Source organism: Periophthalmus magnuspinnatus, chromosome 21 (genome assembly GCF_009829125.3).
Source record: "Periophthalmus magnuspinnatus isolate fPerMag1 chromosome 21, fPerMag1.2.pri, whole genome shotgun sequence".
In the NCBI taxonomy this organism is placed as follows: Eukaryota; Metazoa; Chordata; class Actinopteri; order Gobiiformes; family Gobiidae; genus Periophthalmus; species Periophthalmus magnuspinnatus.
In genome coordinates this window covers 1089907-1107509 of record NC_047146.1, presented here as the reverse complement: position 1 = coordinate 1107509, position 17603 = coordinate 1089907, and the positions used below count along the sequence as shown (strand labels likewise).

At 45.2% G+C, this 17603-nt stretch overlaps 2 protein-coding genes across 3 annotated transcripts; one reads left to right on the top strand and one right to left on the bottom strand.

Annotated features, from left to right (window-relative positions):
* The first annotated feature begins 356 nt into the window (after positions 1-356).
* On the top strand, positions 357-2330 carry LOC117389061 (E3 ubiquitin-protein ligase TRIM35-like). Its single transcript, XM_033986631.2, has one exon. The coding sequence runs from the start codon at positions 416-418 to the stop codon at positions 1718-1720; it is 1305 nt and encodes a 434-aa protein (XP_033842522.1). The 5' UTR covers positions 357-415; the 3' UTR covers positions 1721-2330.
* A 1042-nt stretch (positions 2331-3372) lies between these two features.
* Positions 3373-16387, bottom strand: LOC117389070 (integral membrane protein 2B-like). Of its 2 annotated transcripts, none has more exons than XM_033986641.2 (7): positions 16152-16387; positions 9219-9350; positions 9041-9109; positions 8229-8378; positions 8016-8126; positions 6679-6829; positions 3373-6577 (listed from the first exon to the last, which is right to left on the bottom strand). In XM_033986641.2, the coding sequence occupies exons 1-7, from the start codon at positions 16236-16238 to the stop codon at positions 6489-6491; spliced, it is 789 nt and encodes a 262-aa protein (XP_033842532.1). In that variant the 5' UTR covers positions 16239-16387; the 3' UTR covers positions 3373-6488. The 2 variants fall into 2 exon arrangements, with proteins under 2 accessions (XP_033842532.1, XP_055086589.1); XM_055230614.1 differs by having other exon boundaries at positions 9213-9350; positions 16152-16338.
* Positions 16388-17603: the final 1216 nt, after the last annotated feature.

Below are 17603 nucleotides of genomic sequence, written 5' to 3'. Positions count from 1 at the left end.
TCTGTGTAAATCCGTTTAGACGCCACAGTTCTGGATGTTCAGGCTCATCTCTGGAGAACTGTTTTTGTTTATATGTTTGTGGAGCTTTTCACAATCAGAATACATCAAATTTGACATCATTCATTTACCAAACAAGGGTCAAAGGTCAGAGACTCTGGAATAAACATGTGAAAGGCCACTGTGGGTCTAATCATCATAATAAAGTCATTTAGTGTGACTGTGGGCTGAGGGTTCTCTGGAACAGAACAACATTCCTCTGGACTTTGACACAAACCTGCTCTGAGCGACGCCATTGGCCGCGTCAGTCACATGACCAAAGGTGTGTCAGGTCTAATAGGAGGTTCAGATTAAACCAGAGTAAAACACGTCGACATAAGGATCTGTTTAGACTTAGTCCTCAGAGGGTCTGTGTAAGATGGCGGAGGCAGAGGTCACACACTTCCTGACCTGTTCCATTTGTCTGGACACCTTCACTGAGCCTGTGTCTCTGGGCTGTCACCACAGCTTCTGCAGGACCTGCCTCCAGAAGACCTGGGCCCAGGAGAAAGAGAAGAACTGCCCTGTGTGCAGGAGGAAGTCTTCTAAAAGTGATCCAGGAGTGAACTTTGCTTTGAAAGAACTGAGTGACTCACTGAGGCAGAAGCTACAACTCTCCAAAACAACAGAACAACAGACCTCTGTAGAAACGCACGAGAGGAAAGAGGAGAAGAGGGAGGAGGGAGGAGAGGAGGGGGAGGTAAAAGTCCAGGCCTCAGAGTCTGTGCTCCAGTCTCTCAGAGAACAGAGGGACCAGGTCAGAGCCAGACTGGATCTCTGTAACGAGATAGTTCAACACTCAGAGGAGCAGGCGCTGCTCTGTGAGCGTCAGATCACAGCTGTGTTTGAGAGGATGCGGCGCCACCTACAGGAGGAGCAGGACAGAGCTGTGTCTGCTCTGAGAGAGGAGCAGAGGAGACAGGCCCAGACTATAAACCCACAGCTCCACAAACTCAGAGAGACACTGTCCTCTTTGAACAGCAACATCCAGGAGCTGGAGAAACAACTAAAGACCCACACCCACAGGCCTCTGAGCTCCAGCCCCGAGCCTCTGCCTCAGCTCCCCAAAGGACTGCTCCTGAACCAGGCCAAAGTCCTGGGGAACCTGGGCTACAGAGTCTGGACCAGCCTGAGGAGAGTGGTGCAGTTCAGTCCAGTCATTCTGGACCCAAACACAGCAAGAGGATGGCTCTATCTGTCTGAGGACCTCAGTGGGGCGACAAATGGAGACACTTATCAGCAGCTCCCAGACAATCCAGAGAGATTCAGTAATTACACCATGGTCCTGGGCTCAGAGGGCTTCAGCTCAGGGACACACCAGTGGGACGTGGAGGTGGGGGACCATCCAAGCTGGAACATCGGAGTCGCCAAAGAGTCGATCGACAGGAAAGGAGAGATATTTGCTTCACCTAAATATGGAATCTGGTGTTTATTCCACACAGATGGTAAATACGACAATGGCTGTGGTAAACCTGTGAAAGTGCAGAATCCTCCAGAGAAGATCAGGGTCAAACTGGACTTTAACAAAGGGAAAGTGTCCTTCTACGACACTGATCACATGACCCACCTGTACACGCACACAGGGAGGTTCACCGAGAAAATGTTTCCTTATTTTGGCATTGGACCAAGTAAAGAGTCTAAAACCAAAGAGGTCCGTGTGTGTCCGACCTCAGGCCCACAGTGAGGACCACAGGAGCTTTGGAGCAGGGCACTAGGACCCAGAGGAGCAGGACCTCACCCACGACTCAGGGATAGGTCTGCTTCAGTCGTCTGTGGAGGCTCCAGAATACAGCTTTATTTGATTAAACACATGTTTTTTCATATTGTGGCTGGGATATCGGCTTCCAAATATCGGTCGAGTCGATATCCTGGTTGGACATTTAAACTGATGTAATAAGACGATTTACAGGTCGTAGAAAGTCTCATCATGTCTGAACTTTTATTTACACAGATTTTCATTTAAATGTAAGTAACAGTTTCTTAATCTGTTTTAGTTTAGTTTTATTTTCCTTTTGTTTAAATTTAATGAAATGTGTTTAGTGTCATTGATGATGATGATGATGATGATGATGATGATGATGATGATGATGATGATGATGATGATGATGATTTGTGTTGTGAATGCATTTGACCAGAAGAGGGCGCCTGCGTTTGACCCGGTGTAGTCACATGTGAGGAGAGTTTTCACATTATGTTAAAGTGTTTGGAATAATCACTATTTGAGCAGATCATGGTGATAAAAGAGGAGCTAAATGTGTAGAAATGTATTTTGTATTTTATCTTTGACTTTAATAAACCAAGAAAAGACTTTGAGAGTTTTTCATGTTTGTCCTTTCAGTTTGGTGACTAAGCTCTACGCCTCAGCAGTGCTCGTCTCAATAAACATTTAGGTGAATTTATACACTGCAGCTGATGTCATCAACATTACCTGGAGGGTGAAGCTAACTGGAGGCACTGCTCTGTCTGAAGCTCTGACCTAAAACAAACAAATAAAAGGTGTAATAAGCAACTTATTTAATTCAATACCTGGTTTTGTGTCTTTTCCGTCACCTCTTGGAGCCGAGTTATGACACTTTAAAGTCACAATACAAAGAAATTAAAACATAATCATCATAAATTTAACAGAGCAGTGAGCGAAACTGTGATAAAAGTTGATTTGTTTCATAAATACTGATCAGTTCTGGCTCAAGTTTTTATGGACTAAAAATAATCAAGTTTATGTCAAACTGGATCTGACACAAACTCACTGGATTATTCATTTTAAACTCTGAGGTGTGGACATGGACGCTTCTTCAGTCGCTCCAGTTGTAGTTGTAGTTCTACTAGTAATGCTACTACTGGTACTGGTACTACTACTACTACTACTACTACTACTACTACTACTACTACTACTACTACTACTACTACTCCTACTACTACTACAGGTGGTCAAAGTCCTGCCACATCAGTATCACAGTCTATTTGTCGTCAAAAGTAAAATGATCCTCCATTGTTGCCGTAGTTTCTTGTTTTCCACACAAAGTGACACTGTTGATTTTATTTATTTTTTATTTTATTTGATTTTATTTTATTTCGTACGCCGCCGTCCTCATTTTGGTAGTTTTTCTTAAATGTGCTGCTCTAGTGTGATGTGCATCTGTCCATAGGGGGCGCTACAGCATGAGGCGCTTTGTTGTGATGACGTTTAGTTTAGATGAATAATGTGATTTAAAATGTGTAAATTACAACAAAATGAGCCACAGAGATGAGAACCATAGAGACACAAGCTCAACAGGACTGATTTAAAATGTCCGCCCACTGTTTCCCTCCAGAATATTCAGCGTGAGAAAAAGTGTGTAGAAGTTTTCCTCTTTATTGAGTAGATGTGGACATATTTTAAAGAGATTATACACACAAATGAGTTACACAGAAAATGATTCAAAAACACACATTCAAAACACAATTCACACAAACCCTCAAACACCAGTCTACTCAAATATAAAACTGTTAAATGAAGTGTTTTTCAGACGTAGAAAGTGGTGCAGTGTGAGAAGCTCCAGCAGACGAGAAAGTCCCAAAGTTTAATGTTTGTAGAAAAAAAATACATCTGTGTCTTTATGAGATTAAGTTTACGGCAAATAGACGGATGTATACAGACAAGAGAGTCGACACAGGACTAAACCAGGACTAAACCAGGACTAAACCAGGTCTAAACCAGGACTAAACCAGGACTAAACCAGGACTAAACCAGGACTGAACCAGGACTAAACCAGGACTAAACCAGGACTAAACCAGGTCTAAACCAGGACTAAACCAGGACTAAACCAGGACTAAACCAGGACTAAACCAGGACTGAACCAGGACTAAACCAGGACTAAACCAGGACTGAACCAGAACTAAACCAGGACTAAACCAGGACTAAACCAGGTCTAAACCAGGTCTAAACCAGGACTAAACCAGGACTAAACCAGGACTAAACCAGGACTAAACCAGGACTAAACCAGGACTAAACCAGGACTGAACCAGGACTAAACCAGGACTGAACCAGGACTGAACCAGAACTAAACCAGGACTAAACCAGGACTAAACCAGGACTAAACCAGGACTAAACCAGGACTAAACCAGGACTAAACCAGGTCTAAACCAGGACTAAACCAGGATTAAACCAGGATTAAACCAGGACTAAACCAGGACTAAACCAGGTCTAAACCAGGTCTAAACCAGGACTAAACCAGGACTAAACCAGGACTAAACCAGGACTAAACCAGGACTAAACCAGGACTAAACCAGGACTGAACCAGGACTGAACCAGGACTGAACCAGGACTGAACCAGAACTAAACCAGGACTAAACCAGGACTAAACCAGGACTAAACCAGGACTAAACCAGGACTAAACCAGGTCTAAACCAGGACTAAACCAGGATTAAACCAGGATTAAACCAGGACTAAACCAGGATTAAACCAGGACTAAACCAGGACTAAACCAGGACTAAACCAGGACTAAACCAGGACTAAACCAGGTCTGAACCAGGATTAAACCAGGACTAAACCAGGACTAAACCAGGACTAAACCAGGTCTGAACCAGGACTAAACCAGGACTAAACCAGGTCTAAACCAGGTCTAAACCAGGACTAAACCAGGACTGAACCAGGACTGAACCAGGACTAAACCAGGTCTAAACCAGGACTGAACCAGGACTGAACCAGGACTGAACCAGGACTAAACCAGGTCTAAACCAGGACTAAACCAGGACTAAACCAGGACTGAACCAGGACTGAACCAGGACTGAACCAGGACTGAACCAGGACTAAACAGGACTAAACAGGTCTGATTTTTTGAGTTTAGCGACGCTGTCAATCAAACCTGTTGCTAACGCTAACAGGAGCGACCTCGGGGACAGAAGGACCTGATTTGTCTGTTATTAATGTTCAGATCTTGATTTACAGACACAATAGTGAAATAAAAACCCCAGGATCGTGTAGAGGGTTAATACGAACATTTAAGACCAGAATGAGTCTGAAGCAGCAGAGACAGAGAGAGGACAGAGGGGGCGCTGTTTATACACAGAAAGTGAATTGGAGCCAGAGTCAATGGAGCAGGAAGTGCACATGATCACTTCCTGTTTGGAGCGCGGCGGTGGCCTTAGCTATGTCCATTTATATAAAGTCTTATGTTCTCAACACAATTCAAAAAAGCTTCTTGTAAATATTTGAGTGATATTATTTAGCACTAAGTGTCTTTGTGAAACGGCTAAGCTCAAGTCCAGACACTATAATCTCCAGAAATCAAACTGTAAAAGTGAAACACACACTCTCCTCCTGCTCCTCTTCTCCAAACACATCAGGTATCTCGTCTTTTCACACTGCAAAACATGAATATCTAGACGACTTCAAATGACTTACTGAATTCAGAACAGAAATCTTTAAGGCTCTGCACTTGATTTTTACTTAAAAGCATAAAAAAAACAAAAAACGAGTTCATTTTAAACAGTCTGTGGTCCAAAGTTCCTCCTCACTGATCTTATGCATTCAGAGCGTCCTAATGACTCACCATGATGAGTTTATAAGGGCTTTTCTGTCTGTTTCCTGACTCTTTGCTCAAACTCACGATAAAAACATCAGATTCAGGGCCTTTCATTTGGGAACGTTTAACTTGGTTTATTTATTTCATCATCCAACTTTTTTTTTTACCCGTTTCATATTTTTTCCAGCACATTTCATCTCATTTCAGGTTAAAGTTTTGCACTTTTCAATTTCTGTAATTTGGTGGAGCTTAATTTTTAATCATGTTAAGAGAAATATAAAGACATACAGCCAAAGTAAAGATCATTGGCTCTGTGTCTCAAAACGTAAGATAACTTTTATTAAAACCATAAAATATCAAATAAACAACCTGTTAAAATAATAATGAATCAAAATAAAGACGACAGAATTATTTGTATACGTAAATACTCACAGACTGTGTGAAGTAGTGGACTGAGTGAGCACAGCGCTGGTTTAGCGGGGACGGTCACTTCGCGGCGGTTAGCGGATTAGCTACGTCCATTTACATAAACAGTCTATGAGAACACTGCGGTTTGTGGAGTTTAGCATTAGCGTTAGCATTGAGACAGAAACATGTCTCTTTCTAAACACAGAAGCGTCTCTGCTGAAGCCATTTTATTTATGTAGTTTTTAAGGTGTTAGCTGATCCTGCAAAAACCTGATTGAAACACAATTGGACAGGAATTAGCAGAGAGGATGACGCGCTGTGGTATGAAGATGGTTGACTCGTGTTGTGGTTATGAGTTTCGTCCCAGTTACAAAGCTTTTTTCCATCTTCTTACAGGGATATGTCTGTAGTGAAGTGCAGCCTGGTCATGAAAGTGTAAAGAAACAGAACGTGTTAAATAAAAACTCTTATGAATTCATGTCATGCTTTTGCAGGTAGATATTCTTTTTTTTTTTTTTGCAGTGTAGAGAGACGTCCGATTTAATCCTCACAGATCATCGTCTCCATCACGAAAATGTTCTCAAAATGGCGGATCTTGCGGCAGTTCAGGGCCTCACGCTTTTGTATCCCTGGAAACGAAAAGAAAGAGTGTGAAAAGTTGTGGTTTTGGAGTAAAACACTTGAGACTTTTGTGCCGGTGGTGTAGACGTGAGTGAAGCGTCAGTGTTACCCGGGATCCTGTCTCGACGCTGCAGTCTGAACGTCTCTTTGCCACGGCACAGGTTAAAGATGAAGAAGCCGAGCTGGTTCACGTTCTCGATGCGTTCCGTCACCACCATCTCCTCGTGCACCAGGTACGACTGGGGCAGGTACGTCCCGGCCTGACGAGCGCACAGGGAGGAAGAGGAGGGAGGAAGAGGGGGAGGTCGTTTCTGTCATTCTTTTGAATTAAGACGGCGAGCAGCTTCAACACAAACACGCCGCAGTCACGACACAAACACGCCGCAGTCACGACACAAACACGCCGCAGTCACGACACAAACACGCCGCAGTCACGACACAAACACGCCGCAGTCACGACACAAACACGCCGCAGTCACGACACAAACACGTTGCAGTCACGACACAAACACGTTGCAGTCACGACAGCTACGGTTCATCTGTCGTCCTGACGCACAATTTAGACTGTGCTTTTCCACACACACACACACCCCGTCACACACACAGACACACCCCGTCACACACACACACAGTCACACACACAGACACACACAGTCACACACACACAGTCACACACACATGGTGACATAATACACACATTAGGAAACACTCACCAAAAGGTTAATAAGATTAAAAAAATAGATTCAAAGAGCTGATGTTCAGGAGCCTGTGGTCAGTCTGAGCTCATGGTCCTGAGTTTGATTTACACAAAAAGACGAGAATGACTCACTGAAAAACTGTTGGCTAATGCTAATGCTAATGCTAATGCTAATGCTAATGGGGCGGCAGTGGCTCAGTGGTGTAGAGTGTTGGTCCCAACCTGAAGGTCGGAGGATCGAGTCCCGCTTGGACCAAGTTCTGTCGTTGTGTCCTTAGGCAAGACACTTCACCCACATTGCCGAGTATCAAAGTGGTGTGTGTGAATGATAGGTGGTGGTCGGAGGAGCCTCGCTTTCATCCGTCTGCCCCAGGGCAGCTATGGCTACAATAGTAGTTTACCATCACCAAGTGTGGAAATGAATGAATAATGACTAAAGTGTAGAGGCTTTGAGAGGCTTTGAAAAAGCACATTACAAGTGTAAACCATTATTAATGCTAATGCTAGCTTGTGACTGCAATGTATTTGTTTAACAACACAAATCAGCTCACCTGTTGGAGCAGTCGCCCTTTATGGTCAAACTGTTAAAATGAAGCTCAGATTAAAGTCTAAACCTCGTTTCCAAAGGACCAGTAGGGGGCGCTATGGTGTAAACCCTGAGTGTGTCCACGTTGTGCCTGTGTGTGTGTCTAGGCCCGTGTGTGTCTAGGCCGTAGGAACATGGATGACGTCACAGGGTCAGTTTTTACCTTGACGTTGACGAGCAGCTCCAGCAGGTCTCTGGGGGGCATCACGATGGAGGTGTTCAGGGGAATAACGTAGCACTTGTTCAGACTCAGGTCCAGATACGCAGTCAGCATCTGAGGAACAGACCGGAGGGTTTATCACTCTGTCTCAGTCCTGGTTCAGTCCTGGTTCAGTCCTGGTTCAGTCCTGGTTCAGTCTGTGTGATGTTTTCTGACCCTCTGGAAGTCGTGCACGATGTCGGCCGGGTCCCTGTCGTCAAACTCAGGCACTGGGACGTTGATGAGCTCCACCTGCTCCTCCTCCAGCACTTGGATCCTCTCCTGAAGCTGCTTCAGACTGATCTGGGCCTCCACCTCCACCTCCACCTAAAGGAGGAGTAAAGAGACGAAAGGTCAGAACATCAGTCACTGCGTTTACATGCACAGAAAAAGCAACACATTTAAATCATCTTTGACCTTTGACCTGCTGACCTCCTTTTGACCCCTCAGCACATCCTCACTCCCCTCAGCACCTCCTCACTCCACTCAGCACCTCCTCACTCCCCTCAGCACCTCCTCACTCCACTCAGCACCTCCTCACTCTACTCAGTATCTCCTCACTGCAGTCGTTGCCCACTCAGCACCTCCTCACTCCACTCAGCACCTCCTCATTCCCCATCAGCACCTCCTCACTCCCCTCAGCACCTCCTCACTCCACTCAGCACCTCCTTATTCCCCATCAGCACCTCCTCACTCTACTCAGTATCTCCTCACTGCAGTCGTTGCCCACTCAGCACCTCCTCACTCCCCTCAGCACCTCCTCACTCCCCTCAGCACCTCCTCACTCCCCTCAGCACCTCCTCACTCCCCTCATCACCTCCTCACTCCACTCAGCACCTCCTCACTCCACTCAGCACCTCCTCACTCCCCTCAGCACCTCCTCACCCCTCAGCACCTCCTCACCCCCTCAGCACCTCCTCACCCCCTCAGCACCTCCTCACCCCCTCAGCACCTCCTCACCCCCTCAGCACCTCCTCACACAGTTGTACCTGTTCGTCCTCGAGCATCATGAAGTCCTCCTCTCTGTAGTTCACTCCACAGTAAAACACCTGACCCTCCTGAAAATAAAACAGTTTCATGATTGTTTTCTACATAATACTACAACTACTACTACTACAACTACTACTACTACTACTACTACGACTACTACTGCGATCATACATTTACCCCGGTGATGTAATAGCGGTACAGATAGGCTCCTCCCACCACGACTCCACTGAGCATGAGCGCCAAGCCCAGACACATGCACCAGCACCAGGCTCTGGACTGATGTCTGACAGAGACCACCGCCTCTGCATCCTGAAAGAGAGGAGGAGGGAGGGGGGGAGGGGGAGGGGGAGGAGGAGGGAGAGGGGGAGAGAGAGGGGGGGGTGGAGAAGGGGAGAGGGGGGAGAGGGAGGGATAAAGATAATCGCCGTTATATCACCTGAATGTGCAGAAAAAAAACACTCATCCACGGGGGAAGTGTGTTGTCCGGGGCCCAGAATTTGACCCTCTTCATATTAATTTGTATTACGGGGGGGGGGGCATGTGAGGCTTATTGCCCCGGGCCCCTAAATGACCGTCGACGGCCCTGCTCATGCGTCATATTCTCTGTTAAAGTTATAATTATTCATATCCATAATAACTTCAGTCATTATCGTGATATAAAACACTAATCGCAATTATTTCAGACGTGATAATCGCCGCACAAAATTTTAATTTCGTCCAGTGCTACTCAACGGCGCCCCCTCCCTGTGCTCCAAATCGTCGCTATACCCCCTTTGGCCTCCATGAGCTTCATTTGGAGCCGAACGCCACGGGTGACGTCACACTCAGTCGCTTCTTCGCACAGTCCGATTCCTGATTCGTCAGCGTTTAAACCTTTCATAATCTGTTGACTATCTTGGCGTCGGTGCAGATGTTATCAAACGCGTCTTGCGGTGTGACTTTCCTGTTTCACAACAAACTCGCGGGTTCGTCTCGGACAAGCCGGGACAGGCCGAAGGGACGGCGTTCGGTAACTCTGAGCTCTGAGCAGCCGCGACACGAGAGAGACGAAAATATGCACACACTCGACGGAGAGCGACTCGACGATAAAACAAACACACGGAACGTTTACCAGGACAAAAACCGGAATAATCAAATATCCCGGTGTGTGAGCCGTTTGTGACGTGTGTTTGTTTGTGCTGTATTTCAAACATAAAGCGCAAGGATTTCTAAAACACCTCTTTTTAAAGTCCATTTGACAGATTCGTATACGTTTTTCTAGCTGTTCCTTGGCTCGGTGGCATGAACAATACCTTTTTAAAACCGAGCAGATGCGCCTCTCCACAGACCTGCCGTGTAACTTGACCTACATCTACTTGCAATTTCTCGCTTGACACGGAAACACATTTTAAGTAAATGCAGACGATAAACGATAATATTGAAACTCATTTACACCACTGACGCAAAAACCCAAGAGCGGATTTAAACCACAACAACTATTTTAATTCTACAATATTCAAATTACATAAAAAAAAACAAAAAAAAAAAAAGTTCTTCCTCTCTTAAGTTCTTGTGAGACCAGACTGTGTAAAAAAGTGAACTGAGTGAGTGTGACGTCACAGCTTCAGCTCCAAAACGAGGCCAGGGCAGGTAAAGGGACGATTTGGAGTCGACTTCCATGTTTGTAATTCTGACCGCGAGTATCATAGCAACCAAAGAGCCAATCAGGAGCGAGCCTGTTGAAGGTAACGCCCCCTTCCCGGTCCACACATCTGCTGCTCGTGTCCAACCAGGAACTAAAATGATAAACTTCACCTAAATTACAAAACGAGAAAAGCCAAGCGAGTCGTCTTAAAGTGTCTCCAGCACTTTCATTTTGCCACGTTAGTTCGGACCTTGAGCTGGTCTGGGTCAGAACTGTCTTGGAGGTTTTGACCCGTTGTGGGTTGCGCGTGTTTGGGTTGATGGGGGGGATCACAGACGCAAGGCCACGGTGCCGCCTCAGCTCCTGGTGTGTGTTTTTCATGGACCTTTTCACGCGGTTTATAGAGGAGAGTGTGAGTTTAAAGCGGGCGGCTCTCGTGTTCCCGGTGTGACGGTGTCGTTTGGCGTCTCCGGTTCGCTCTGAGCTCATTCGGATCAGTGTCAGCTCAGAGAACGCCTCGTGTCACTCAGGCCGACGGACCGACTGGGTGAGCGTGGTTCTACATGTTTGTCTGTGGCGGAGTGTTCAGCAGTTTCCACGGTGACACAATGTACGCATCAGCAAACTGCTAAACAAATGGTCTGTTCTGTAACTGTTTATCCAATCAGGAGCGAGGCTGCTGAAGGTAACGCCCCTCCCTTAGCAACGCTGTCAATCAAACCTGTTGCTAACGCTAACAGGAGCGACCTCGGGGAAAGAAGGACCTGATTTGTCTGTTATTAATGTTCAGATCTTGATTTACAGACACAATAGTGAAATAAAAACCCCAGGATAATACGAACATTTAAGACCAGAATGAGTCTGAAGCAGCAGAGACAGAGAGGACACAGAAAACTAAAAATAAACTGAAAGAAAAAAAATAAAAAATTAACTCAAACTAACTAACTAAAAAAAAAAAAAACACCCTCAAAATAACAAAAAAAGTTAAAATATAAACTCAATATAAAAAGAACTCAAAATAACAAAAAATAAATGTAAAAAAAGCCTTCAAAAAAAAAAAAAAAACAACCTCAAAATGACTAAAAAAAAAAAAAATTGAAAAATGACGATCCAAGTGATTCTAGTGAAGGTGTGTGGAGTTTAAAAACACTGAAGCACTTCCTGGATCACCACACGATGACATCACAAGGTGGAACAGAGTGTGGGTCTGTGTGTTTAACATGTGTGAATGAAACAAAACACAACTCCAGGCCCTTTAAATTCTCAAAAGAATAAGATCGGAGTAGGATATCGACTGAACCGATACGATTCATCAAACGTCTCAGTATCGGCGCTGATGTCCCGACGCCGTCTCGTGTCGGTGCCTCTCCAGATGGAACAACAAAAACATCACAGCTTTGGAAATGATCTAAAGCCTCGTCAGAATGAGAATGTTGTTGTGTTGTGTGTACTGATTCACACAGTGATAGAACTTTAACATGAGGCCTGGGCACGCGTCTGCACTGGGGACAATGACGGCGGCCATTTTGATTTTGTGACAACACATGAAGAATAATGAGAAAGGACTAGACCGGGACTAGACCGGGACTAGACCGGGGCTAGACCGGGACTAGACCGGGACTAGACCGGGGCTAGACCGGGACTAGACCGGGACTAGACCGGGACTAGACCGGGACTAGATCAGGACTAAAGGGCTTTTGTTCGGAGTCCTGGTCAAGAGCGGATCTTGTTTCAGTTTCTGTGGAGACCAAAACCGATCCATGTCCAAGATCCTGTTTCAGCCTAAGATAACAACCAAGACACTGAACCAGAACCGGGACTAGACCAGGACTGAACCAGGGCTAAACCAGGACTGAACCAAGACTGAACCAGGACTGAACCAGGGCTAAACCAGGACTGAACCAGGGCTAAACCAGGACTGAACCAGGACTGAACCAGGACTGAACCAGGACTAAACCAGGACTGAACCAGGACTAAACCAGGACTGAACCAAGACTGAACCAGGACTAAACCAGGTCTAAACCAGGATGAAACCAGGACTAAAACAGGACTAAACCAGGACTGAGCCAGGAGTAAATTAGGACTAAACTTAGTGTCGACATTAAAGTGAAACCAAAGCTGGTCCCTTCCCTTTTCTCTCTGGTTCCATTGTATTTTCAGAGAGAGAGCGTCCTGTTTATGCAGCAGACATGAGGAAGTCCCCCACACGTCCCCCACACGTCCCCCACACGTCCCCCACACGTCCCCCACACGTCCCCCACACGTCCCCCACACGAGAAAGTAAATGATAAAAACTCAAGTAAAATGCTGTAGTTTTGGTTTTGTCCTATGGGGGATTAAAGAGGGGGTTTCAGCCTCTCCTGTCTTTGCTCTCTGTGCTAAGTCACTCCCTCAGCAAAGCCACAGCTGCCGATCAGCTTCATGTTGTTTGAACTTTTGAGGATCTGAGCCGGGAAAGGCACTTCCTGCACCTCCTCTGTGCAGAACACACTCAAACAGAGGCCTAAAGCAACAGTCTGGAACATCAACACATCCGGACACTGTGGATCTGATACGACAAAAGTATCAAACATCAGACACTAATCCATAATAAAACTAGTATCGAAACTAGATACTCATTTGAGCAGGAATCGATACTAAAAAAGTCACATTGACAGAAATGAAGGTTTCCTGAATCTGTTTATACCGACGTGTCTGTTTTCTGGTTTAGTCCTGGTTCAGTCTTGGTTAAATCCTGGTTTAGTCCTGGTTCAGTCCTGGTTCAGTCCTGGTTCAGTCCTGGTTCAGTCCTGGTTCAGTCCTGGTTCAGTCCCGGTTTAGTCCCGGTTTAGTCCCTGTTCAGTCCCGGTTTAGTCCCGGTTTAGTCTTGGTTAAATCCTGGTTTAGTCCTGGTTTAGTCCTGGTTCAGTCCCGGTTTAGTCCCGGTTTAGTCTTGGTTAAATCCTGGTTTAGTCCTGGTTCAGTCCTGGTTCAGTCCTGGTTCAGTCCTGGTTCAGTCCTGGTTCAGTCCTGGTTCAGTCCCGGTTTAGTCCCGGTTTAGTCCCTGTTCAGTCCCGGTTTAGTCCCGGTTTAGTCTTGGTTAAATCCTGGTTTAGTCCTGGTTCAGTCCTGGTTCAGTCCTGGTTCAGTCCTGGTTCAGTCCTGGTTCAGTCCTGGTTCAGTCCCGGTTTAGTCCCGGTTTAGTCCCAGTTCAGTCCTGGTTCAGTCCCGGTTTAGTCCCAGTTTAGTCCCAGTTTAGTCCCAGTTTAGTCCTGGTTTAGTCCCTGTTTAGTCCACATGTGAATATAAAATAAAGTTCTCCCTTTCACTGTTGAAAATCCCGTTCTATCGTCTAAATAAAGATAGTTTTTATTTTCATTGTGGTATCGGATCAGTATCGAGTCTCTTCCTTAGGAATCAAATAAACTTTGATATTTTCATATTGTGACCACAGTAATTTTTATAATTAATGTTTTGTAATGAAATAAAAATGTGCCTTTAATGTTTAAGGAAGTGCTACAAATGATTGACAGGTCATCATGATGTTAAGCAATCTCTGTGTTAAAGCTACAGTGTGTAACTTTCTGGAGGTGGCACGTCACCTTCATGATTCCATGGAAGAAGAAGTAAAATGTTATTCCAAAAAGCTACTCACTTATAATCAGCGGTGGTAGAGTAGAAATGTACTCGAGTAAGAGCCACTTTCATTATGGTAAATGAGACAAAACATGAAATAAAATGTGTTGTTTTCAAACAGACACAAAAATGAGCCAAACTGAATCAGAAGGAGCCAGAAACACAAAAGTTCAGATCATTTCATATCGTGACATAAACTCCAGTCACTTTAGACTCACAGAGGGAAGAGGAACCACAACTACTCGAGTAAGAGTACTGCTACTTCAATACAAATATGACTCAAATAGGAGTAAAAGTATACGGCTGGAGAAGTACATTTTCTTTCAACAGTTACTTGAGTAAATGTAACTACCCTCCTCTTCTTTAACAGGAATAGAAAGAACTGATCTGAAAAACTCACACAATCTGAGTAAACACCAAAGACAAAGATTTATACGACAGAATAAACGGGAAAAACGACGATTGAACTCATTTTTACACAAACCTAACAACTGTAGCCCTTTAGCTGTTTCGTCGATTAATCGGTTGCGTCTTAGTCAACCAAAACGTGCGCTCGTCGACTATTTATTTATTCAGATGATGAGGATTTCTATGTGAAACAGCAGAACGGAGGAGTGACAGAGGGAGCGGAAGAGCTGGGAGTTAATGGTCTTTACGTCACGATTCAGAAGTTTAATCTGTTTCTATATAAATACACTGGTTCCTTGTACTTTTTCCTGCATAAACAGTACTTTTTGCGTGCAGGTGCGGTCTCGTGAGTGCAGTTTGGGTCAGACACACACACACACACACACGTAACAGTTTGGAGCACTTTCGCCACGCCCCCTTTTTATCCGGCTAACCGCTCGGCTAAAACGGGGGCGTCAAACATATTTCCACCGAGGGCCAGGGTCATTCTCGAAGGGCCACATGTAACGTAAATAAACTACTTTTTTAAAAACTCGTTCATTAACTGTCTCTGTATTTATTCCTTATACATTTCCGTAGAAGTAAAAACACGGCTGCGTAACTGTACGTCCTGATGAACTGACACTTTAAGACAGTCAAATCTTTTAATTTATCTTGCTGCGGGCCACATAAAATGACATGGGGGGGCCACATTTAGGTCGGGGGCCTTGAGTTTGACACGTAAGGGCTAAAACATGACTTTAATCGACTAAGAACTTCCAGAAATCTCACCTACAAACGCACTAACGACCCCAAAAGCTGATAATTCCCCCTGGTTGTGTGCGTTTTTGTACCAGGTCGTGTGGAGATGAGGATGTGACTTCCTGTGTCGGCTCCGCACCTCCATGTTTTCTCTTCCGCGACAGTGACGCACTTTGTCCAAACGCCAAGGGGGGAAAAAAAACAAAAACAAAAAAAACCCAAACGCATTAGAAAGTGACATTAAACTTGTATATTAACGTGAACTTTGACCTTTCACCCCGTTGCCATGGAGACACGGCCCCGCAGATAAGCGCGAGCCACTTTATAAACACCGTAATGAGGTTAAATCTGATCAAAAAACCGCGCAAAACGACTGAAAACAGACGAATTTGCAACGCAGATGTTTATTACGCGTCAGTTCGGCCGCATTAAAGTGTTGAAAGGTTAAAAAAAAAAAAAAAAAAGTGGTTTGAAACACGCCCGAAACGTTAAGAGCCGTAATCAAACGCAAACTAGCCCTGGGATTAGCATAAACACCGTGTAAAAGTGCGGAAATAAACACATTTGTGGAGCAGAACCAGCTTTAACTCGTGGTAAAAGTGTAATACCGAGTGTAAACTTAAAAACGGCATTAAATCCGCGTAGATCCCGTGTGTTTTCACTGCTTAAAGCTCGTTTTTTTTATCGCTCGGGCCATGTTTTTTCCTGGTTGTTTCACTCACTTTGTCCTCGTCCTCCGGGATCAGACTCTCCGCGTCCTTCTTTGCGTCTTTTTGAGCCAGAGCAGAGTTAAAAGACACTTTCACCATCCTGGAAATCAGCGAAGAACAAAACACAAACAGTAGAAAAAATAAAACAACACGTCCAAACCCGGAAAAGGATAAAAACAAACGTGTGAGGAGTTCGCCTCGAAGTGAGAAACACGGGAAACACAACCGTCAGGCGCACGAGACTGGACACGGGCACTTCCGGGTTTCACAATAAAACTACGGACGGATTAACAGGGCGCTTCCGGTCACGTCAAAATAAAACTTTTTTTTTTTTTTTTTTTTTTTTTACTTGAATATGGACCAGTGGATTCACTGCATCAACAGATCAGTGTGTGGAGGAAAAACAACTTTCTCCAGATAAACTCAGACAAGACTCAAGTCACAGAAACATAGAGAAAGTGTCACCTCCAGTCTCTCTCTCTAAAACCTTCAAATCAGGCAAGAAATCTAGAGGGAATAATGGACTCAGACTTGAACTTTAACAGCCACATCAAATCAATAACATCTGCAGCTTTTTACATCTAAAAACATGTGAAAAATCAAAGGTATACTGTCAAACCCAGACTCAGAGACTTATCCTGCGTTTGTGTCCAGTAGATTAGACGACTGTAACGTCCTGATCACTGGACTCTCCAAACGAGCCACAGAACAGAACATCCAGAACATCCAGAACATCCAGAACATCCAGAACATCCAGAACATCCAGAACACTGCTGCTCGGGTCAGGACTAGAACCAGGAAGTACTTCACACATGTGTCCTGTGGCTCAGAGACTTTAAAGCAGCTCAGTGTGAACAAGTCTCTCCATGGACCAGCACCAAAGAACATCTCCCACATGAGGAGGACTAAACCAGGACTAAACCGGGACTAAACCGGGACTGAACCGGGACTGAACCGGGACTGAACCGGGACTAAACCGGGTCTAAACCGGGACTAAACCGGGACTGAACCGGGACTGAACCGGGACTGAACCGGGACTGAACCGGGACTAAACCGGGACTAAACCGGGACTAAACCGGGTCTAAACCGGGTCTAAACCGGGACTAAACCGGGTCTAAACCGGGACTAAACCGAGACTAAACCGGGACTAAACCGGGACTAAACCGGGACTAAACCAGGGCTAAACCAGGACTGAACCAGGACTAAACCAGGACTGAACCAGGACTAAACCAGGACTAAACCAGGACTAAAACAGGGCTGAACCGGGGCTAAACCGGGGCTAAACCGGGACTAAACCGGGGCTAAACCGGGACTAAACCAGGACTAAACCAGGACTAAACCAGGGCTAAACCAGGGCTAAACCAGGACTGAACCAGGACTAAACCAGGACTAAAGCAGGACTAAAACAGGGCTGAACCGGGGCTAAACCGGGACTAAACCAGGGCTAAACCAGGACTAAACCAG

Bases quoted from the DNA above. Each gene is read 5' to 3' on its own strand.
- LOC117389061 (XM_033986631.2), top strand. From the start codon at position 416: ATGGCGGAGGCAGAGGTCACACACTTCCTGACCTGTTCCATTTGTCTG.
- LOC117389070 (XM_055230614.1), bottom strand. From the start codon at position 16,238: ATGGTGAAAGTGTCTTTTAACTCTGCTCTGGCTCAAAAAGACGCAAAG. The intron at 9,110-9,212 runs GTATGATCGCAG...TTTTATTTTCAG, and splicing joins ATTACATCACCGGGGTAAAT to GAGGGTCAGGTGTTTTACTG. The intron at 8,127-8,228 runs GTCAGAAAACAT...TCTGTTCCTCAG, and splicing joins TCGTGCACGACTTCCAGAGG to ATGCTGACTGCGTATCTGGA.